The following is an 18,537-nucleotide window of genomic DNA, read 5'->3' as shown; positions in this document are numbered from 1 at the left end:
GACACTGCTACTCCCCACGACACACTGGAACACACATACATGACACACTGGAACACACATACATGGACACACTGGAACACACATACATGACACACTGGAACACACATACATGGACACACTGGAACACACATACATGACACACTGGAACACACATACATGGACACACTGGAACACACATACATGGACACACTGGAACACACATACATGAAATTGTTGTTACAACTGGTCATTATTTTGCATATCGTTCAAAAAGTCGCCCAGGGTGTACGCACCTTTACTGTGGTATTCTGGCCTTTACGTGCCTCTTTAAATGGGTGAAGATTGTCTTACAGCGGCCGTTCTGGGTATCAAGGTCGGCGTGTCGGGCTGGTGCTGGGGTCAAGTCTGTGATGTGCAGGTGAGGGGGCTGGTCTGTGGTGCTAGTGACGGTGGCCAGTCTGTGATGCAGGAGTCGTGGCCAGTCTGTGGTGAAAGAGAGGGTGGTCAGCCTGTGGTGGTAGTGAGGGTGGCCAATGTGATGCAGGAGTCGTGGGCAGTCCGTGACGCAGGTATAAGTATTTGGCGCTAGGAAGTGGTGGCGAGACTGGTACTTGTGAGGGGGTCCGGTCTGTGGTGCTGGTGAAGGTGGCCTGTCTTTGAGGCTGAAGTTGTGGCCAGTCTGTGGTACTGGTGAGGGTGGCCAGTCTGTGGTGCTATTGAGAGTGGCCAATGTGATCCAGAAGTCTTGGGCAGTCTGTGATGCTGGGGAGGGTGGCCTGTCTGTGATATCGGAGTCGTGGGCAGTCTGTGGTACTGGTGAGGGTGGCCAGTCTGTGGTACTGGTGAGGGTGGCCAGTCTGTGGTACTGGTGAGGGTGGCCAGTCTGTGGTACTGGTGAGGGTGGCCAGTCTGTGGTACTGGTGAGGGTGGCCAGTCTGTGGTGACAGGGAGGGTGGCCAGTCTGTGGTACTGGTGAGGGTGGCCAGTCTGTGGTACTGGTGAGGGTGGCCAGTCTGTGGTACTGGTGAGGGTGGCCAGTCTGTGGTGACAGGGAGGGTGGCCAGTCTGTGGTACTGGTGAGGGTGGCCAGTCTGTGGTACTGGTGAGGGTGGCCAGTCTGTGGTACTGGTGACGGTGGCCAGTCTGTGGTACTGGTGACGGTGGCCAGTCTGTGGTGACAGGGAGGGTGGCCAGTCTGTGGTACTGGTGAGGGTGGCCAGTCTGTGGTACTGGTGAAGGTGGCCAGTCTGTGGTGACAGGGAGGGTGGCCAGTCTGTGGTGACAGGGAGGGTGGCCAGTCTGTGGTGACAGGGAGGGTGGCCAGTCTGTGGTACTGGTGAGGGTGGCCAGTCTGTGGTACTGGTGAGGGTGGCCAGTCTGTGGTGACAGGGAGGGTGGCCAGTTTGAGGTGCAGGAATCAGTCTATGGGGCAGTGGAAAGTGGCCAGCCTGTGGCACAGGTGGTTGTCTGTGGAGTAGTGGCATTAGTCAGCCTTTGGCCCAGGTGCCAGGGTCATTCCGGAGACGCAGGTGCCATTCACAGCTACATTTCCAAGATCTACCTATCACCCAGTAACATTGCCCAGTTTGCAGACAATTCTCTTCGTGGCAATTCTGTCTGTCTGCTGTCTGGAGCCTAATTAGAGAAATATTGCACTTGAATATAGAGACAGATCTGAAGTGTGACCTGAGATGCCATGTCTCTGTCTCTCCAGTCCAGCACTGAGGAGTTCTGTGTCTCCAGCAGCAGTTCTGCATCCTGCATCCCCTCTATAATAAAGGGTTTAGTCTGTACATGCTCAGCCTGTTTATCTCAGCCGCTAATAATGTCTTGTTTTACAAAATAAAAGGTCAAGTGACTTTACTGTGGACTGTAAGAGATGAGTTCTGTCTGCCAACACTCTGCACCAAATCCCCCCCAGCCACCGCTGCTGCTGCTGCTGCTGGCAATTACAATCTACAGACCAGTGGGAATTCTCCGCACAGACCTTGAGTGTGCTATCTCCTCAAGAGCTATTAAAACACATACCCTTACAAGACGAGACAGCTGAAGGTTTATCCTTCCTCTTCATCTCTCTCCCTACTCGGAGAAATCTCATTTAACTATTATCAGACCGCAGCTAGGGCAGACAGCGTGGGTCAGATGCGGATTACATTAATGAAGCGTCATTTCGGTCATATGCGGTGCCTGAGGCGTCCTACGCTTGCATCTGCCCCGTTCTCCGTTCACAAGCAATAACGTGATTTCCCATGTCTAGGGACAGATATTACCATCCCGGCACTGGCCCTGGAGGTTAGGCGCAGTTGGTAGCCGTGTACTTTTATTCTTGTTCACAAGTTTGGTCATTTTTTTAGGCCTCTACTTGGTGCTTTCATTTATGTTTAGCCCCTGGACACTCCTCTCCCAATAAATGGGTTTAAATATAGTTTTCAGTTTTATTTTACAATCAATTTTTTATGTGATTGTGATACTATAATATTTTTGGTTTTTGGCTTGGCTTTTGGCTGGAAACGTTTTTGAGACTTTTTCAGGAAACAAGACATTTGTTATTGTGTTTTCAATGACTAGACGTATATGTGTTTCACTCTAAAGACCTTGCCATAAAGCTTTAATGTGACAAGTGGACGAATCATTACCACATCACCTATCCACACCATTTCTTTATCTATCAGAGGGTTGCCACAAACGTCCACATCTACCATCATATTGGATCAGCTAAGGTCCTTGAATGAAGTCCAATTTGCTTCATCCCTTATAAAACTGAAATCTCATTTTTTTGTTGTTTGTTCTCCTGGATGTTTTTGCCCAATAGATGATTGTCCAACCTTATTTAAAATAATTTATTGTCTCTGCCGACATCACTTCTCCAGGAAGAGCGTTCCACAATTTCACTGTCCTGACCGTATAAAAGTTTTTTCTTTTCGGTACTTGTGTACAATCACGGCTCCCACGATGTCCATCGTATAGGAAAAAATCGCATGTGATTCGATCGCATGCGATTTTTAACAGAAATGCATCCAAATGCATTGAAATTAGTATCAAACATGTTCATTGGCCCCCAATTGTGATTTTTGAGGCTGTACCACCCCCACTATCAACGCGAACCCGAAGCGTGGCGAGCGCAGCGGTACTCATCCTACGACCTTTTCATACCCCCACTATGGAGTTGAGAATAGAAAGTGTGGCGAGCCACCGAGCCCGAAGCGTGGCGAGCGGACATGGATACCTTCACAGGTATACGCGTCCCCTTGCGGGCTTCACAGGTGTCCGCGGCCCCTCGCGGGGCTCGCCACGCTTCGGGCTCGGTGGCTCGCTGCGCTCGCCACACTTTCTATTCTCAACTCCACACCAACGTGGATAGTGGGGGTATGAAAAGGTCGTAGGACGCGTACCGCCGCCCCTCACGGGCTCGCTATGCTCGCCACGCTTCGGGTTCGCCTTGATAGTGGGGGTGGTACAGCCTCAAAAATGACATTTGGGGGCCATTGAACATGTTTGATACTAATTTCAATGCATTTGGATGCATTTCTGTTAAAAATCGCATGCGATTTTTCAAAAAATTCTTTAAAAAAATGCAAAAACGCATCCCATCGCATGCCACTACATTTAGCATGCGATGGGAGCCGTGAAAGTACACAAGTACCTTCTTTTCTTTTAAGGGTATGAAATCTTCATTCCTCTAGTCTAAACTCATGCCCGCGTGTCCTAGAGTCCTTCCTCAAACCAAAGCGGGTGCCTGTCAGTTCCTTATATTGGCCTTATTCTTTTATTTGAGAAATGCGTTGGCCGCTCTTTGTGCAAGGAAGCGCCATAGTAATCCATTTTCTGCCCCCGGTATCAAATATCGGAGTCTGCTCTGAACATGGAGACGCAGGAGCGGAGTGGGACATGAAGCCCAGCAGATGCTCTCGCCTCTTACAAATGCAAAGTCACATCTCTCTGACTCCAGATTTTTTATTATTTCCCGTACTAAAAGCGACTAGTGAAATGCATTTTATAGGCAGATGTTAATGTTGCGGGATTAAAACTACGGGATAATACTTTTCTGTGTGCTGGATCGCAGCTCGTTAGTTACACGCAGCCGCCCGTAGGATGATTGCTTTATACACGCATTCATTCTGAGTATTGGTTACTACATTCTGTGTTTACTATTGCACTCTGGGTGGTGCCACACTTGCGCAGTGGGTGGTATCCGAAACACCAGCCTTCCCATGATATATGCAGGACATTGTCATTATTATAGCATATAGCATAATTCTAAGAAATACTGATCTATATAAATATATATAGGCTAACTACTCCTCACCTCTGTGAGGTGAAGTATGGCCAGTAACTACTAGAGGCTACTCAACGAACCAAATTACTCCTTTGTGTGCTTAACCCTTTGAGGTCTGCACCACAAAAATAACGAAGGGAAAAAAATTTTTTCGCATTTTTTATTCACTGAGGATAATATTAACAACCACCAACAACAATCAATAGTTTTTTTAAAATGAGACCCCACAGTTTTTGAGATATAGGCCTCTACCAAAAGGTTGAGAAATCCGTTTATAATAAACTTTTTTTTTTGTGCGGACCTCAAAGGGTTAAATATGTCATAACAGAAAGTGAAAGCAAGTTTTGCAGTGGCAGAAGGAGCAGTGAAGATCGAGATTGGAGGTAGGAGCAGATACAGCCTGTGGGTGGGGTGGAGAGTTATTGTGCTAAAAACTGTCACAGCTCAAAGTGAAAGTCAAACCTGTCACAGCTCAAAGTGACAGTACACTGCAGAAGCCGTCATTTTGACTAGCTTTTAACTAGTGACATATGATGAAACAAGAATATAAAGGGGTAGATATATCCCATAGCAATAATCCTCTTCTAACTGATATTTATAGACTGCAACTTTCTTGATGCATCTGCCCTGTATATTTTTATTTCTTTATAAGTTATTATAGAACAGTACTTCAAAAAATGACATTAGAATAAAATGAAAAGGGACAAATCTTTATGACCTAGGACTGTATCTGGTACATAGGCAAACTTGGTTAAACTATGGGCCCTTTGTGATCACTGAGAATGTAGTCTCCAAGAACTCCCATTTACTTGTGGGGCCTACACACGGAGCGATTTGAGGGCATGGCCTAAGCGACCTTACCAGTAGATCTTACGATCCGTGTGTAGGGGCCACAGCGATGTGCAGCACCCGTGTGTCGCTATAACCTGGCGATTAATCTGCAGCACGCTGGATAAATGTATAATCGCCGGTCAGGGCCAGTGTGCTGACTGGAGAACGCTGTCCCTGACAGATCGCTCAGTGGCACATCGCTATGCAGCGCTGTGTGCTGATCGATCTCGCTGAGCAATCTAGCAGAACGCTCAGCACATCTCCCCGTGTGTAGTCTTGGAGAGAAATACAGTGGGCGGAGACAAAGTTCAAGCCAATCAGCTCTCAAATGCCAGCTTACAGGCTGTGTTTGAAAAAATGTCAGGAGCTGGTTGGTTGGTACTTTGTGGCTCCTTTATCAACGAGTGATGAAACACATTTCCCATGTTAAACAGTGAACCAGCCAGTCCACTCCTGACTGTCCTGTTTGGAAAGTGACAGTTGGGAGCTGATTGGAGCACCAATTACCATATGCAGTGAGTTTCGTCATACATAGTGAGATTTGTCATTACTTTAGTGTTATAACTGTTCCTTAGTGATTTTTGTACTACAAGGGCACATTAAAGAGAATTTTCAGGTGAAGGTTGTGACTAACATTGGGTTTGGCTGTAAAGTTTGGGTACCCCACTGCAGCAGCCTACTTTGTGGCCTTATAACTGCGATCAGCTCCATACACTGGGTATAGTTTCCTCACTGCCCTTTGGTAGCGATCAGTCATTATTCCACGTGCGTAATATGCACACGGCATACAGTAATATTTCTGTGCCGATACAAAGGGCGGGAAACTTATTTGGATATAGTTGATTGTCATTCCAGCAAGTTATTAGCACATAAATAATCCACTCACAAACATGAGTCTGGTATAAAAAGTCCCCCATTGTGATTCATTATACACCTCTGACACACAATCAAACTTCTGAGCATAACACTTCCCAACGTCACGCGCTGAATGTCGGGGGGGGCACAGTGTAATTATGGCAGAAGCTCGCTGATTGCTGCAGCCGGTAGATTTGTGTGCTCTTAGTTACTGTGTCGTTATTTCTTTGTCCTCTGGTGATAGGGGTCCGCGCCCTTGCCCGTCATACTATGACCCATTATTGTTACCGCTTCTCAGAATATGAAGCTTCCAGAATCCAAAGTTATACAATGCCTCGTGCCTCAGTGATGTTTCTAGCGAATTACGATTTAGTGAACAGAGTTATGTTGTCATTAAAGTGTCGGCATGTGCAGAATGTTGACATGTTTACAATGTCAATATGTCAATCACAGTCATTCTGCATGGAATGGTGGTGGAAGGTTAGGGCTAGACTGCAGGAGGGGAGGTCAGGATTGGGCACTTGGGGAAGAATTAGAGGTGAGGGTTAATGACGCGTAATGGCAGAAGTCCTCATGAGCTGACCGCTGGTTGTCACTGGAGCCGCCATACCATATAAGTCACTACTAGAAAGCTTCGGGGAATACGTAAGTACAATCGGATGCCGGCAGTCCAAGGCCTGTCATCTCGAAAAGGGCTGGGCAAGTACACTTACCCACTCCCATTAACTCTAACCTTTCCTACCTAATTCCTAACCCTTACCCTGTGGTACCTAACCCTCCCCCTTGTGGTGCTTGACCATCTCTCCCCACACCTCAAACCCCACCCCCACTATCCCTGTACTCCAGTGCCTAAACCTATGGCTGCAGCCGGTTCTAACCTACCCGCAGCTTACTTACAGTTGGGATTCTGGCGTTGGCATCTCCAGCGATGTCTGGATTACAGCATCAGCCCGGTTTTCGGCACCACTATTTTGACCGCCGGCATCTGAATCAGCGGCATCCCATCCACAGCATGTGAACATTCTACTGAATATCCCACTCTGGTTACAATTGTAAAGCTCGTTATAGACCGTACAAATTAGTATATAGGGTACACACCAGAACGATTTGGCCTCAAAACACCCGATTTAGATACAATCTTGAACGATTGCATGTAAATTGGGCATATTTTGGGCCATTTCTGATCCGATCCGAGGCCCCGCCAGTCGTCTGGTTGGTTTCCAGATCCTTCCTGCAGCAGTTAGGATTTGAAAACGACCCCTTCAACTGGGTACTGGTCGGGATCGGATCGGGAGCAAATCGTAAGATCGTATGCAGATAGTGGGCATCAACAGATCGTGAAATGATTGTCTTACGATCTGCTCCCGATCTCAATCGTTTTGCATTAATCAGGCAGTGACATCCTCTGGTCTTATTGCATGTTACACATGACGTGTTTTATGTGTGTACGCGCTGCGCTTCTCCTTTTCCACTCCGTGTCCATCTGTTCTGATCTGTATAATGTGTTCTAGACCACAGGAATGACCGGCACCGGTGTCTGCCACCTTTCTTATAGCAATTATCGTTATCTAGTATTTAAATGTTAAGCAGAATCCCCCAGCAGAAGAGTTTCCAGGTTCAGACTCCACCGCAGCCTGTAGTACAGACAGCAAGCGGTTATAACGTTGCCTTGTTGTGGTCGGGAACTAGTGTTTACCATGCAAAAAGTTTTCTAATAGCGATGCTAAATAAACACTCATTGTCTTTTTCTGGGAAAACATAATTAGATTCATTGTGGGGTCAGTGTGCTCTTGACTTGCCATAGCAACATCTCAAGCGCTTCCTCTTCAGACTTCTCAGCTCGCTAATGAGTATGCTTTGAATACAGATGTCGGGATTTGTCGTGTGCCGCCATATGGAACATGTGGACATGTAGCTGGGGAGTCGTTCTGCATGGTGGACCAACAGCGGCTCTCAGATTCCGGGTTGTATCGGGAGCTTACCCGTCCTGGTTCTTTCCTATATATGTGTGTGATGGTTCAGCCAGAAATGTTACGCTTCCCTAATAAAACCATCATAGAGTACGATTACATTGTAATATAAAATTCTACATTGTTGCTGATCCATGGAAAGAGAGTTATAAAGTGCATCCTATGGTAGGGCAGACTGGGTGATGTTTGCTCTCGGTAATGATGATGTGTTTGAATACAGATGTCGGGATTTGTCGTGTGCCGCCATATGGAACATGTGGACATGTAGCGGGGGAGTCGTTCTGCATGGTGGACCAACAGCGGCTCTCAGATTCCGGGTTGTATCGGGAGCTTACCCGTCCTGGTTCTTTCCTATATATGTGTGTGATGGTTCAGCCAGAAATGTTACGCTTCCCTAATAAAACCATCATAGAGTACGATTACATTGTAATATAAAATTCTACATTGTTGCTGATCCATGGAAAGAGAGTTATAAAGTGCATCCTATGGTAGGGCAGGCTGGGTGATGTTTGCTCTCGGTAAATAATAATGTTCCATTAGAAGTGGTGTTCAATGAAGGTATGGGAGAAGTATTCCGGAATGGAGTTATTGATCCTTAAGCATTTGTTGGACTCCAATCAGGGAGAGTCTGATTACTAGTTGGTAAGGCATTCCATAAAGGAGGGGCAACACGGGGAAAAGTCTTGGAGGCATTCGCGAGGAGAGGTTGTAAAAGACCAAGGATGGTGTTCAGTAGTGCGTCACGCCTGGCTGCACACTTATTGGCTGGTTACAGTAGTCCCGACATCCCTCGCACTCCTGTGTGTTCCGGTGTGTCGCTCCTGAACAGCACATTGCATCAATTCCAGCAAATTAAAGTCCTCCCCAAAAGAGATGGGGGGTGGGGGGGTTATATATGATAAAACCTAATGAGGAGAGAAAATGAAGAAGTTGCCCAGTTTCTAGCATCTATCATTTCCCCGTATATTTTATTAAATGGTTATTTCGGTAATGCAAACATTCCGCGGCATTTTGTATTGAATATTTTGGTCACTTGCATCAGCCCCTGCCGCAGAAGAGCTTACAATCTTTGTTACCTATCATATGTACACACAGTAGGGTTCGTTATTTTGTCTGAGTCCAATGAGTCTGAGGGAAGAAACAGGAGTAACTCCACACAACTAGGGCCTAGGTGGGACCCACACCCAAGACCTCAGTGCTATAAATCTAGGTGGGTATTAAATCGTCAATCTTCGCTTGTCTTTAGGGTGAATTAGATTTGCAATATTTAAGCTACGTGCCGATTTTTCACATGGGCGAAAAATTCAGCACTGGTAAAAACCGCATGGATGGGTAAAATTGCAGTGAATCCACGTTGTGTCCATTTTTGCCCCTGCTGATGTGATAAAATAAAAAAAAAGTGAAAACCAAACATGACCGTGATTGAATACCCCCCATAGGGGTGTTCCACCTGTTCTCTTTAGATCACAGGTCTTCAACCTGTGGCCCTCCAGATGTTGTGGAACTACATGTTCAAGCATGCCCTGACAGTTTTTGCATGCTCTTATAGAAAAAAATGTGGCAATGCATGCTGGGACATGTCGTTTCACAACATCTGGAGGGCCACAGGTTGAAGACCCATGCTGTAGATCATAGAATACATCTACTTCCCGGAGTTTTGCCAGATGGGGGACATGGGGAGTACGGCTATAGCAGGGTTTGGGTGTAATGTGCAGATAATTTACAGGAATACCAGGATTATTTGTGGTCTGTATTCCGCTCTTACACTTCGTTGATACGTGGTACAATTCAGTCAGCGTTCTGTCTTCCATTTATGTGATCTCGTTACTTGTATTTAGGTGTATCAGCGATATCACTAGACCCGCGGCGGCAGTCTGCTGACGGTCCCCTGCTGGGTGCACAATACAGGGCCCATCTGCTTGTTTTACAAATCCGAAATGAATAGCTCCGTATACGTTCTATATTAGTTCTGGGGCTGAGACGGAGAGAACGCCTGTTAATGCTGGAAAGCCCTGGGAGATGTAGTCATGTATGTGCATTTGTCCTTCACACGCATCGGCAGGAGTGCCGTGTATCAGACGGGTTCCAGGCACTTTCTTTATAAACACAGCCAGCGCCACACTGAGCTTTGTACTCTCTCCGCTCAGGATATTGCCGGCTGATTGCTGACATGAGACTCGTACATCATGAAACACAAGCACCAGAGGATAATAGAGAAACGGTAAATAAGATTCAGAGCTCTCGTCTGATGAGGACATTGGATTGTTTATTCTCACAGAAAGGGAAGAAGAAGAAATGCACGGCAATGATTGTATTTATGAGGCTGGAGTCTGTGCGTTATTATGCAGGGGTTCTTATGACCTCTGCGTTATAGGATCTGGCTCGTATACATATGTGTAGCTTATGCTACGCTGTGGGATGCAGGAATACATGTAAGAACTTAGCCTGTCCATTAACCTGGAGACCGCTATGTCTTTGGTTACTACCAAAGCGGCCCCTTCTCCGGCATGTGTTCTAGAGAATGGTGACGTCACTGGTGAAATGATGTCACTGGTTCCTGGGTTCATTCTTTGAGACGTCACTGGTTCTTGATTAAGTAATATGCTGCATTGTTGATGATGTCACTGGTTCCTGATTACGCGAGAGACTGTTTCCTTTGAGATGTCATTGGTTGTTGCAGCAATTTTACCGTCCAAGGGATAGGCTGTAATTCCAGCGATGTCGCTGGATCGTAGCGTACTGATGGGCATAGTTTTTGTTGATGTGGCTCCTTGTGACGCGATAGGCTCCATTCTCTTGCAAATCTAGACCGTCCACAAAATGGCTGCCACCATAGGTGACGAGTGCACTGTAAATTTATATGACAAGATTGTAGCAGGTACCCGTGTAAAGGCCCTCATTTCACCCGATTCCGACGGATTGGGATGAGAAATTGTGTGAAAACGGCCCAAATTGGATGTGTTTGCCAACTGCTCTGACCCAATGCACGGCCCCTTGTGTATCGGGTCAGAGTCGAAGGTCATACGTGATGCACGTCTGACCTCTGACACCAGCCACCTCCCGGCGGAGGGAAACGGTGTTGCATACGATACATCACATACAGTATGGACACCTTAAGTGACCTCATTCATATTGTTTCTACGTCTCTCTGTAAGCTCCAATCACAAGCCATGGTACAGCCTATGGATAACACAAAGGCTGGTGAGTTGGGGGGGGGTATGATGTGCAGTTATTTCACCTCCTGAAACAATCACTGTTTATTTTGTTCCAGATTCCCAGTCAGAAGATGACGCTTCTCCCATGAAACGACCTCGGCTACTAGACGGCGAGGAAGGGTCCGACAGTAGCCGCTCCAAACAGAAGAGTCGCCGCCGCTGCTTCCGCTGCCAAATAAAACTGGAGTTGGTACAACAGGAGTTGGGGTCATGTCGCTGCGGTGAGTGCCGGAACGTTACATTGTTACATTCTAACCTTGTGCGGTGACTTCATGTCCTGTGTAGACCATTCAACGGTCCCACGCATTGCCATCACCCGGCAGAGATGGATAGTGCACGCGCGGCCTATCCTACTTACATCGCAGGGTTTTGCTTATGTTCGCTCAGCACACATTGCGAGTGCATTGCGCCATGTGAAGAGGTGTGTGCTGAGCGATCTGTGCTTAACCACCTCACTCAGCATGGGGCACCCGTCGCCCCATGTGTACGGGGCTTAAATCAGTTGTGCGGCTCTTCTCTGAATCTTTTCGGCATTCTTGGGAATTAATGATGTGTCAGTCCGACACTGTTTCAATTACACTGTATCGGTCTTATGCCTGTTGTGACCACAGCTAATCCAAGTGTTAAGGCCCCCATACACTAGTTAGATTTAACTGACCTGTAAATTGCCTCTGACGTCCCTTGAACTTCCCCGGCAGCATCCCAGGAGGCCTACATACAATTTGACACTTGATCTGACATTTTTTTACAACCAATTTGCGTCAGATAAATCACATGTGATTTATCTGACACACACATGTGATTTATCCAGCCACATGGCCTAGCGCCTTGAGCCGTCAGCGGGAGTCCCTGATCCTAGGCTGTGCCTACGAGCCTGCATCACCTGTGTTTGCAGACCTGGAGCTGGTTTCCATGGACATTTCATTATTATGCATAAAAAGAGTAGAATACCCCAGCCACATGGCCACCCACCTTCTCTCGCTCCTCTGACAGGCAGTTTGCCGGCGCTTAGCCTGTCGGCGACGGAGGACTGCTATCGCCAGTGCTCTCTTTTATTAACTGTGGACAGGTCTTCCGGGGGCGTGCGCTGGGTGTGGGAGGAGGAGGGTCCAAACACATAGATATGTGCAGGGTCGGCGCCACCACTAGGCAAATCTAGGCATTTGCCTAGGGCGCCGGCCACTGGAGGGCGGCATTTTGCCCCGCCCTCCCCCCCCCCTGCCGCCCGGGTACCTGTCCTACGGCGCTGTGTATTTAAATCTGGCGGCGGAGGCAGCGGGGGTCCCTGCAGTCCATTAGAAATAACAAACGCTATCCGCCGGGCTATGCGGAAGCGCTTCTGTTGTGAAAACACTGGCAGCACGCTGATTGGCTGAGATCAGCGTGCGCCGTGCTGCCAGTGTTTTCACAACAGAAGCGCTTCCGCATAGCCCGGCGGATAGCGCTCGTTATTTCTAATGGACTGCAGGGACCCCCGCTGCCTCCGCCGCCAGATTTAAATACACAGCGCCGCAGGACCCCCCCCCGCCCGCACCGGGGCGCCCCCACCCCGACTCGCCTGGGGCGCACCGGTGCCTTGCACCGGCCCTGGATATGTGGGATCCGATACATCATGGGCGATGCGCCTATGATGGGTCAGATTCCAGTACATCTTATGTTCAGCAGGTGCAACCTCCTGATCCGGTCCGCACAGGACCGCGCATCGGATCGCATGTCACACACATGCAGTTTCTGCGATTTCACCTGATTGATCTGCCCAAAGCGCCGAAATTGGATGAAATCGGCTCAAAACCGCATAGTGTATGGGCAGCTTAACATGAGACTGAGCAGATGACACAGCTATGAGAGATACAAGGATCTCCCACCCCCACTTGGTGACTGCACAGGACGGGTCTGTGTATAACACAGTGAGTGGTGCTGATATACTGTGCTTCACGTTCTCAATGCCAGAACGGTGACTTCCGATGTGAATGCTTATAGCCGGTAAGTCGTCATTTCATCATGTAAGGATAGATTTACTAAAGTGTCTAAAAAAGACCAATGGTTCTTTTAGCAGCCAATCCGATTCTGTCTCTCATTTTCTAGAATGCAATATAGAAATGATATACCCAATCTGTTATTACAGCATAGAGAGAGATAAAGTACCATCCATTCTTGCTGCCATGTTACAGGCTGTGCTTGACGAGTGACATCGCTCTCTACTTTATCACTCTCCACGGCTTAGTGCATCTGCCCCTCCCTGTATGTGGCCGATGATCGGAATGAAGTTCCCTTCGCCCATTACAGCATAGGTACTCCGTATACGGGCAGGAGATTTATCCCAACTCCTCTGGGTCCGTTTTCAGGGTCAATCTCTTATATATTTGGCTACATCTGTCACTCAAAGTGTGTCTGGAGCTGTAACGCTGGGTTGTGGACTTCCATCTTAATTTATGATTGTCATCACCTGTTTTAAACAGGGTAATTGATAAGAAAGGTGTTTAAGCACAGGTGATGGTAATCCATAAATTAAGAAGAAAGTCCAGAAACAGAGCAATGTGTCCCTCCTGGAGAGGGTAATGTTGGGAGGTATGCACCTCCCTCCCTCCCTCCCCCCCCCCCCCATTCACGGCATCCCCACGATTAAATGGCACATGCAAAACACTGACATGGCTATGGTCGACAATGAAAAAGGTTGACGAGATTTATTTTTCACTTTTTCAATGTTTTCATATTCATTCTCATGTGTCGAAATAGACACCAATGAAGTGCCACACTTATGTCAACATTTACATGTGTTGACCTTTCTGTGTTGATTTTTTCTTGTGGCGATTCGCGGCACCCCCCGCGACCCCCCTCCCGCTATTTGCAGCACACCCCCCGCAATTCGCGGCACCCCCGGTGACTCCCGCGATTCGCGGCCCCACCCCGTGACACACCCCCCCTCCTGCGATTCGCGGCACCCCGCGACCCCCCCTCCCACAATTCATGCCAACCCCCCGGGCCCCCCTCCCGCGGTTCACGGTGCCACCCACGACCCCCCCTACCGCGATTCCCCACCCCTGACCCCCCCTCCTGTCATTGCGGCAACCCCCCGCCCCCGTGACCCACCCTCCCGCGATTCACTGCAACCCCCCGCGCCCCCCATGCGCCCCCCCTCCCACAATTCACGGCACCCACACCCCCCCCCCCCCCCGCGACCCCCCCTCCCGCAATTCACGGCATCCACCCATCACCTCCTCCCTCCCCCCACCCCCGCGCGTGATTCACGGCAACCCCAGGATTAAATGGCACATGCAAAACACTGGCACAGCTATGGTCGACAGTGAAAAAGGTTGACATGAGTTTTTGAAGATTTATTTTTCTTTTTTTGAATGTTTACATATTCTCATGTGTCGACATGGACACTTATGTCAACATTTACATGCGTTGAACTTTCTGTGTTGATTTTTTCTTGTGGCGATTCGCGGCACCACCCGCGACCCCCCTCCCGCGATTTGCAGCACACCCCCCGCAATTCGCGGCACCCCCGGTGACTCCCGCGATTCACGGCCCCACCCCGTGACACCCCCCCCCCCTCCTGCGATTCGCGGCACCCCACGACCCCCCTCCCACGATTCGCGCCGGCCCCCCCTCCCGCGGTTCACGGTGCCCCCCACGACCCCCCTACCGCGATTCCCCACCCCTGACCCCCCCCTCCTGTCATTGCGGCCACCACCCGCCCCCGCGACCCACCCTCCCGCGATTCACTGCAACCCCCACCCACGACCCCTCCTCCCGTGATTAGCGGACAGACCTCACCCCCTCCCTCCCCCCCCCACCCCCGCGCGTGGTTCACGGCAACCCCAGGATTAAATGGCACATGCAAAACACTGGCACGGCTATGGTCGACAATGAAAAAGGTTGACATGAGTTTTTTGGAATGTTTTCATATTCATTCTCATGTGTCGACATGGACACCAATGAAGTGCCACACTTATGTCAACATTTACATGTGTTGAACTTTCTGTGTTGATTTTTTCTTGTAGCAATTTTTTTCCAGTGACAACTATGAACTATGTGCACGTCAACCTACACATCATCAACCAATTATTTGTATAATATATAACACCTGTTCTGTTTTACTGTAGGTGTTTTAAGTCAGACCTTTTACTGCTACTATTACTGTTTATGTAAATGCATTCTGAATGACAGCAACATCCTACCATCCTTCTACAAGAATATATAACCAACTAGGTGATTCATCGTGCCCCCCCTTCCGCAATTCACGGACCCCCCGCGCACCCCCCTCCCGCGATTCGCAACCCCCCCTCGCGCAATTCACGCCCCCTCCCACGCTTTGCGGACCCTCTCCCGCGATTCGCCGACACCTGCGCCCCCCTCCCTTGATTCACGGCACCCCGCGCCCCTCCCGCAATTCACGGAACCCCTAAGCCCCTCTTTAGTCCCCCATATACTCACACACCCCTATCACTACCCAGCTTCCTGCTCTCCTGAACCGTAACTTCCACCACTGGGGAGTCGCTGACGCTGTTTTGCCCACATGCCCCTATCATGCCTCATAGCCCAGCCTCCTGCTCTCATGCACCCGAACTCCCACCCAGTAGGAGGAGACACTGACTAAGGGCCACCATCCTGTACTGCCACGCTGGACCCTCACCCACTGGCAGAAGCTGCACACTATCTCCCACCCTCCTCTTTAGTCCCCCTTATGCCCACACACCCCTATCACTACCCAGCCTCCTGTTTTCCTGTGTCGTGACCTCCGCCAGTGGGGAGCCGCTGACTCAGAAACACCCTACTGTACTATTGCACACACACACCTAAACAACATGCACACACAGCCCCCCCACATTCACAAATGTCACTGTACCATCCACACTATCAATGTACATCTTACTCTGTAACCGCTTTTTAATTAAACAAAACAATACACACCCCCTTCCACATCATATGCTCTCTATTTAACACATTTCACCTATAACTCAAGTTGCAATACAGGCCATCTTTCATACAATTCTAACCATCTTTCTCATATGCAAATGTTCACAAATTAAGGGGGCGCAGCCCCTTACGACGGTGTGAAGAGCGCCCGTAGGGCGCGATGAATCACCTAGTGGACTAATAAATGTCTGTCTATAGCTCAGTAATTACTATAAAAGATTCATCACAGGAGTTTAGCCTGAAGCCTAAAAATTCTGTCAAGGAGATTATGAAATGGTCTCGTTCATTTACTAATATGGAGTCGCCCTAAACAGTGTGTGACACAAATAGAGGCCCCAGGAAGTGTCTTCTCCCCCCGGCATCTGTGTTGTGTCCTACACCGGGCTGCAGGCAATGTATAATGAGAGCGGTCCAACCCCTCATCCCAGGAGTCCTTATATCAGATCATACCGAGGCTGATGTCTCTATCCCAGGCTTCCCTGTCCTTATATACAGGTATGTCCCAGGCCTTCATATTCTGTCCTTATATACAGGTATGTCCCAGGCCTTCATATTCTGTCCTTATATACAGGTATGTCCCAGGCGTTCCTACTCTGTCCTTATATACAGGTATGTCCCAGGCGTTCATACTCTATCCTTATATACAGGTATGTCCTAGGCCTTCATACTCTGTCCTTGTATACAGTTATGTCCCAGGCGTTCATACTCTATCCTTATATATAGGTATGTCCTAGGCCTTCATACTCTGTCCTTGTATACAGTTATGTCCCAGGCCTTCATACTCGATCCTTATATACAGGTATGTCCCAGGCCTTCATACTCTGTCCTTGTATACAGTTATGTCCCAGGCGTTCATACTCTATCCTTATATACAGGTATGTCCTAGGCGTTCCTACTTTGTCCTTATATACAGGTATGTCCCAGGCATTCATACTCTGTCCTTGTATACAGGTATGTCCCAGGCCTTCATACTCTATCCTTCTATACAGATATGTCCCAGGCGTTCATACGCTGTCCTTATATACAGTGTACAGATGTATCGAAGACATTTAATATTCTGTCCTTATATAGTATATGCATCTGTACATGCCCATGCACAGTGTGATACGACAAAATCACTTCATAAGACAGCTCTATTTATCTTTATCCGTACCACTTGTATATCTGTGTGCGTCTGAGTTTATATATCACTTGCATATTTGTGTGCGTCTGTCTATATATCACTTGTATATCTGTGTGCGTCTGAGTCTATAGATCACTTGTATATATGTGTGCGTCTGAGTCTATAGATCACTTGTATATCTGTGTGCGTCTGAGTCTATAGATTACTTGTATATCTGTGTGCGTCTGAGTCTATAGATCACTTGTATATCTGTGTGCGTCTGAGTCTATAGATCACTTGTATATCTGTGTGCGTCTGAGTCTATAGATCACTTGTATATCTGTGTGCGTCTGAGTCTATAGATCACTTGTATATCTGTGTGCGTCTGAGTCTATAGATCACTTGTATATCTGTGTGCGTCTGAGTCTATAGATCACTTGTATATCTGTGTGCGTCTGAGTCTATAGATCACTTGTATATCTGTGTGCGTCTGAGTCTATAGATCACTTGTATATCTGTGTGCGTCTGAGTCTATAGATCACTTGTATATCTGTGTGCGTCTGAGTCTATAGATCACTTGTATATCTGTGTGCGTCTGAGTCTATAGATCACTTGTATATCTGTGTGCGTCTGAGTCTATAGATCACTTGTATATCTGTGTGCGTCTGAGTCTATAGATCACTTGTATATCTGTGTGCGTCTGAGTCTATAGATCACTTGTATATCTGTGTGCGTCTGAGTCTATAGATCACTTGTATATCTGTGTGCGTCTGAGTCTATAGATCACTTGTATATCTGTGTGCGTCTGAGTCTATAGATCACTTGTATATCTGTGTGCGTCTGAGTCTATAGATCACTTGTATATCTGTGTGCGTCTGAGTCTATAGATCACTTGTATATCTGTGTGCGTCTGAGTCTATAGATCACTTGTATATCTGTGTGCGTCTGAGTCTATAGATCACTTGTATATCTGTGTGCGTCTGAGCCTATGTATCACAGCTCATTTGTGGGAGGAGAGAATCAGCTGCATCGCAGCACTTTGTGATGTGCGCACGTGTCAGACATCACACTATTCAGTGCGGTTTTGATACATTCCATACAGCATAGACACACATACCTGCAGAAGAGTCACTCGGCGAAATCTCAGTCCCCACAGGACCTTGATCACCATGAATGGGTACTCGGTGTGACTGCTGCAGTAGTGTATGGGTCTGTAGCTCTGCAGGATAATGCATTATGTAAATAATGGGTTCGAAACTAAGCATTTTAGAAAGTTAACGTGCTAGCCAAATGGCTCATAACTGTCACACTACAGAGGGTGTTATAAAAAGTGACAGTTCAAAGGAAATCGCCGTCAAAATCGTTGTGCATGCAGCTGCCGCAATA

The 18,537-nt window shown here is 48.0% G+C and overlaps 1 protein-coding gene across 1 annotated transcript in view; it reads left to right on the top strand.

Moving 5' to 3' along the window:
* ZFAND3 (zinc finger AN1-type containing 3) overlaps positions 1-18,537 on the top strand; it is a 147,636-nt gene that overhangs the window by 114,503 nt on the left and 14,596 nt on the right. Inside the window, exon 5 of the mRNA XM_083175428.1 lies at positions 11,183-11,347. Coding sequence (XP_083031554.1) covers positions 11,183-11,347 — 165 coding nt within the window. The remainder of the gene's footprint in view (positions 1-11,182; positions 11,348-18,537) is intronic.

This window comes from Crinia signifera, chromosome 3, assembly GCF_055691185.1.
Source record: "Crinia signifera chromosome 3, ASM5569118v1, whole genome shotgun sequence".
Taxonomy (NCBI): domain Eukaryota; kingdom Metazoa; phylum Chordata; class Amphibia; order Anura; family Myobatrachidae; genus Crinia; species Crinia signifera.
Note: the sequence above shows the minus strand (reverse complement) of the source record. Positions and strands in the feature narration are given on the sequence as shown.